Here is a 6,286-nt window from a genome sequence, read left to right as displayed (position 1 = left end):
ATTATTAGTACTCTTAATTCTCATTAGGTTTTGATGATGACAGATGTAAATGGGTTCTCTGACCCTTGTCCGTCCAGTATCACCATGTTGGGATTTTTCTTCCTTTAAGGCCTGATAGAGTTTTGGATATGAATTACTCTCTACAGACTGATTTCCCAAGGAGAAAATGTGAAAAATCAACTTTCTGTCATTTGTATTCTACACTAGGGTTTTAAGTACTGGGTTTAGTGTTGAAGGGAAAAAGTAACAGTTGATATTAAACTTTAATGTGTTGTTGAAATACTCTTGAAAATATAAACAACCAAAAAAACCAAAAACAAAACCCTAGAGATTTGCTCTCTTCTTCCAGTCCTGTTCTCTGGGAGACTCTACCATATGCTATTGATGAAATTCTCCTTTAGAAAGAGAACTTTTTATTTGCATCTCTTACTGATGTGACATGATACTTTGGTAGTATTGACTGGCTGTGTGATGTGTGATGGTCACAGTTGTCTGTTACTAAGAAGAGCAGAGTGATGCTGGCTGTCATTGCCTCTCTGCTGTGTGGCAGCATAAATCGTCCCCTTTCTAACTAACCTGGTGGGAAAAGTCAATATCCCATCAGCAGAAGAGGCAAACACATCAGGAACTGTGTCCTCTTTCATCTTCCTCTGCTCTGTATTGCTGCAGCTCTTTAAATCTGTTCTCCCCAGTTATCAGATGCATTTATGTCATTCAGAAGCACAACAATGTAGCCCTGTAGCCAAAGCTTGTAGTCTGGCTTTGGTAGTGAGTAGACATTGCATCCTCAGGCTCTAATCATTAGGATTTCCAGATTATCATCCTATAGTTAATTAATGATGTTTATTTTCTTACTTTTCTTTCCCCTCTCCCCTTCCTCAGCATATCACCTTTCTCACCTTTTGATGTTTAAATGATAAAAGAAACCTTTTTCCTCCCTTAATGTGAAAGATAAAATTAATGCTATTTAGAAAGGATAGTCAACTGTGCTCAAAGTGTCAAGAGAACAAAACCTTGAAACTGGTTTTGAGTTATCTGGGTTTACTATTCCAGTTAAGTTGACTTTTCTAAGTACCTTTCCTCAGCTCTTTTGGTCATCTTCTTCCATTTCCCTGGCCTCTCCTGTCCATTGGCTGTCTTCCTCTCCCGTGACTGCTCAACTGAGGTTGGTGAATCAACCCCAGGAGGCTTACTCTTTCTAACCCTCAACCTTCCATTTCCCTTTCACTTTCCTGGACTTCCTTTTCTCTCTTCTGTTAAGGAGGTGGGCCAGATGCTCCTCTAAAATCTAAATCCAGTGAACTGGATTAAGGAAATTAAAGATGTGTTTTCTAATGTATAAAAGTGAAGAAATGGCCTAAGAGTTTACTATAGTAGTGACATTGTTTCTATCCCATCTTGTATTAGAGAGGTAACCAATGCTAAAGTGAACAGTCTGTTTCAAATTTAGATATCTCTAGTTGCATCCTTTCCTCCTATTTTTTAATAAAAGAAAATATTAAAAACACAGACATAGAAGTACTTGAGGAATTTTTATTTTGCCTAGGGCAGGACAGTAAGAGAAAAATTCCAAGTGGTAGGAGATGGAGACACATTGGAAAATCAGCTTTGGGGCTGGGAGTGGAGTAATTGGCAGTGACTACAGTCCTGAAGTATTTGGGCATCAGACTGGGAAAGGGGAAGGAGGAGAAGTTGAAATGAATCCTCTTAAGTGATCTGATCTGGAAAAAGAAGGGAAATCCTCAAGTAATTGCCAAGGCCTCTGCTTAAACTTGGCACAAAGAAGTACAAAAACCTCTGAATACCAGTACCATTCTGGGTGAGGAAATGTTTGTCTGTTTCATCTCAACCACATCTGAAGTGACATGTGTGTTCTCGTCACCATGGGCCAGATCTTCAGCAGCATGGGTGTGTGTACACCTATACATGGAACATTTATACAAGGTTTGCTTGGGCAGTCATTGCAACCCCCTGTTCAGTATCCTTAGTATTCTCCCCATCGGGGTCTCAGGGCTGGTCACCTGGCTAGCTGGCCAGGGTATTAGAGCAGAAAGACCAGGATATGGCTTCCCTGGCTTGGAGAAGGAGTCTGAGAGCTAAAGAGGGCTGGGATGGCTGTGTTTAATTCAGAATGTTGGATTTTCTTGCAAATTTGTATCTCTAAGTCTTTTAATCCTTTTTTATTTATTTTATATTTTTATAGCCATATTGAAGAAGAAAGAATTCCTCTCCAAGAAAAACTTTGAAGCGTACAGAACACTAAAGAGCACAGCAGAGCAGTTCTTGTCCTGGAGTGGCTATTCGGAAGTCTGTCTCAGCAAACTCTTCTCAGATTGCACTGTGAAGCCCTTTAGGGAATCCCAGAACTGACGGGAGAGTAGTTTACAAATCATCTTGTGTCTCCCTCTCCACACATATTACCCCACCCCCACAGTAGCCCAAAGTGTCTCTTTTGCATCTGTTTTTCCTCTGGGCTTTCCCTTTTTTCAGAGAATGTTCCTAAGACTGTAGGAGAGAGGGACAATTTTTTTTTTAACTTTCTCCTTATTAAAAAATTGATACTGACCAATCCTGACTTTACACAAAAAACAAAAACAAACAAAAAAACTAAATAAATAAATAATGGTGCTTTAAGATACCTGAAGGGTAGATTCTGCACCCTGGGATGCGGGAGGGTGGAGTAAAAGGGGAATTGCTACTTTAATTGAATAATTCCCCGAGAGAGTTGCTGGGATATAAGAGATCCTAGACTTTGCTCCAGGGTATTTAGTGGAGGTGCTCTCCGGAAGAGAGGTTTGTAGAGGTCTCTCTTGGAGCACTAATGTTTTGCCTTTTCACATTTTATCAACTTCTCCATCATAAACACACCAATTAAAAACAATACTAATCCTAAATGCTTCCTAACATTCTACTGCCTTTTGAGGGCAGCTTGCTTCTTAAATCTTTCTGCCTTTTTATTTAGCAAAGAAGAGATTTACAAATTTTTCATATTAGAAACTGCATCCAGATCAGAGCCTAACACACTTACCTAAGGTTTTACTCTGTTAATAAGACCACACATTACCACCCTGCCCCCGCCTCTTTTTTTTCTCTAACTTAGAAAGTTGAGGGTAAAGTTTAGGTGATAAAAAGAAAGATCACAAAGAACTTAGTAGCCTAAATGCTAATAAAATTTTTGAGAAGTTAGGAATAGAAATTGAGAATATCTAGTTTGATCTCCTTGAAATGAATATCTGAGGAAAAAAACAAACATATTGATTTTGGTGGTGTTTTTCTTGCTGGCTTTTTCAGATTCCTTTCCCAGGAAAGATTTGTCATTTGTATTGTGCTTCCTTTTCTTACTTTGTTAGTAAGCTTATAGATTTCAGATGATTTTCCTCCATGTAAAACTGTAAAGTTTTAAATATATTAAACTGGGTTTATTTTTTAAAAAAATTGTCTTCTTGAAAAAGGAAATAAAGTTTTCTAGGGAAACCAGTTTTGCTAACTCCTTAAAGTAATCCCCCAGTGATAAAAGGGGAGCGGGGAGGCTATCATGTGATTAAAGATGGGAACTATCTATTCCACTATTTTAGAGAAAAATGAGAAAAATATATGTATGTGTGCTTGATATTCTGAATATATTGAGAGAATCTAGACATTATTATGCTTGATTTTTGTAGCAAATGAAACCTGGTACTTAAGATGCTTTCCCATACAGATTCCTATTCTTAAAAGATAGCCTCTGATACCAATTTCCAGTAGTCTTGTGACATGGTACTCCAAAACAAAGTTCACATCCAGGAAAGCTTACACAAGTACTGAAAAGAAGAGGTCTGTATTTTACAGTCTGAGAGGCTGTGTATTTCGGGTGTATTAATCTAGTTGCTTCAAAGATAAAGGGTAGCCTGAATTAGGAAAACTCGAATATAAAGGGGTTTTTCACTATAATATTCACACCAGAAAAGAAAACTGAATAGTCCACTTCGGGACATCTCTTTCTCAATCCATTTCCCCAAAATCATGTCCCAGATTTTCACCTGGAGAACTTCTTTCTAGGCTTCTAAATTCTGTGGTTGTTTTTGGACATTCACATACAAAAGAAGTATATATGCAAAGTATTCTTTATCATTATCAACCATCTTCAGTCCTCTTCCAAGTATTTTTGCCCTCAGATAAATTTCCAGCTCCATGTAGAGTTAGGATCATATTAACTCATCATATGCATTAAGTTCCTATTTTGTGCAACAGCTATCCTACCTGCCTAGTATTAAATAGGTCTAAGAGATGATATTTTAATTTTTGTTTGACATCACCTAAATATTTTTTTTAAACTGAATGATTTTGAGCCTCCAGAAATATGGCAGACTAAACTGTTACTAAGTCTCTTTTTCACTGCTGGTGGATTAGGATTTCACCAGGTTTTCTCTATTTCTTGATTTCTGTTGAGTCCAACTATAACAGGGTAAAGTTGGGTTGAGGAAAAGTAGACATTCCCATTCCACCAGTAACAGACTGGCAGTAAATCTTTGACCAAGATTTTGTGGAACCTGAACTTAAAACTCCAATTTCTGGGAAAAGGTACTGCATCTTTTGGAAAAGAAGATCTGGCCCATACCAGAATCCAGATTTCTTTGCTGGCAAAGTAGGGCCTTTAAAACCAAACTATTCCCCAACCCTACCCACTTTGCTCTGTTAGGATAAGGGACTCTTCTTGCCTTTTGCCAAGAAAGGAGGCTGGAAGAGTGAACAGCTCTGATTTTAATTTGTGTCTTAAGAAGTAAATTTAGTTGATCCTATGAATGCTGTCCTGACATGAGGGGGTGATCAGATGAATGTTTTGGAAGATATGACCACCGAATGAAGCCACTTGCCCCTACTTAAGTTACGGCCACCTTCCCATCAGGCATTAGAATTTTCTCAAAATGACTTGAGGTTTTGTTGGGGAGAAGGAAGAGGTGGTAGGGCTGAGGGTGATAATAAATGTCCAAATCAGATTTCACAAAAGGTGTTTTGCATTTTATTAAAACGAACTAAAACCTAGCTGTAGAACCTATAAAACTTGGACAAATTTCCCTTGAGCTGCTACATGAACTGCTCCCATCCCCAAACTTGAAACCATCTTTTCCTCTCACTTTTTTTGGGGGAAGGGGGATTGTCTCTACCAAATCACCTAAATATTTCTTAATTGAACAGTTTGTCATGGAAGTTCCTTATAGCTGTTTAATAGATTAACTCATCTGAGCCAGCTTCAAATTTCAGATTAAAATTCCTTCATCCCGAAGGCAGCATTATCAGGTTGTTGGAGGCTGTTTTCAAACCTTGGTTTTGAATAGCAGCGGCTCTGCATTAATTTAACCACTAAGCTAATAAGTAGGTTTCGTTTTGTTATGCTAAGCTTTATTGCTTTTCTTTTGATCAGAATGGTGTTGTTGAGCAAAGCAGCAGACAAGGCATTCTTTGATGAGGGAATTAGCGCTCTATTCTTCCTCTATTATTCATAGCACAGTGGAATATGTAAGTACCTGAGGGTGTCAAAGGAGAGCAGGCTCCATTGCAAAGTGTTCGCCTTGTTTCTCTCAATAGCTGACTATGAGATGATAAACCGCTTAATACACTGCACTAATTGGATGAGAGCAAAAAGAGATGGGAATTAAGGCGAGGCAAAAGGAGAAAGTGCTACCAGCCTTCATTCACTCTTTCACCACTTTAACGGCACCAAAGGAGGCACAAGCTTTCTGTAAGCAGACTAGAGGTTTTGTGCAGAGATAAAATGAACCTGTTAGTGGATTCAAGTAATACACTAATTATTGCACAGTATAAATACCACTACTGGTTTTATAACAGGGAGGTAAACTTCTTTTGAGAAGGTTATAGGATTGCTTGGCAGTAGTGTAGATCCTAATAAGAGACCAGAGTAATAACCCCCTGGATTAACAAAATTGCTGCTTGTAGAAGTATGATTCTGGCTTTTACGAAGATTTCAGAAGAATGAATAAAAATGACTGAATGACATTTCTTAAATGTGCAAGCGGTAATCGTTCCCTTTTCTTTAAAGAAAAAAAAAATACATACCGTACTTGTATTTCAAACTGGACTATTAATAAAATGTCCAGGGACAACATGACTTTTCCTTTTTGAAAAATGCTTCCCTATTCTTCCCCCAGGTAGTGGGGTGTGTGTGTGTGTGTGTGTGTGTGTGTGTGTGTGTGTGAGAGAGAGATCTACTGTCAGTTAAGTATGCAGTTACTTGAGGGAATTCTATTATTCTCCAAGACACCATTTTAGGCCCACCAAAAACCTCCTC

General features: G+C 38.3%; 1 protein-coding gene across 1 annotated transcript in view; it reads left to right on the top strand.

Annotated features, from left to right (window-relative positions):
* Positions 1 to 2,607, top strand: part of POLA1 (DNA polymerase alpha 1, catalytic subunit) — a 312,594-nt gene extending 309,987 nt beyond the window's left edge. The window contains exon 37 of the mRNA XM_074300893.1: positions 2,204 to 2,607. Within this exon, the coding sequence (XP_074156994.1) occupies positions 2,204 to 2,370 (167 nt within the window). The 3' untranslated portion in view covers positions 2,371 to 2,607. The remainder of the gene's footprint in view (positions 1 to 2,203) is intronic.
* Positions 2,608 to 6,286: the final 3,679 nt, after the last annotated feature.

Source organism: Sminthopsis crassicaudata, chromosome 3, assembly GCF_048593235.1.
Source record: "Sminthopsis crassicaudata isolate SCR6 chromosome 3, ASM4859323v1, whole genome shotgun sequence".
NCBI classification, from domain to species: Eukaryota; Metazoa; Chordata; class Mammalia; order Dasyuromorphia; family Dasyuridae; genus Sminthopsis; species Sminthopsis crassicaudata.
Note: the sequence above shows the minus strand (reverse complement) of the source record. Positions and strands in the feature narration are given on the sequence as shown.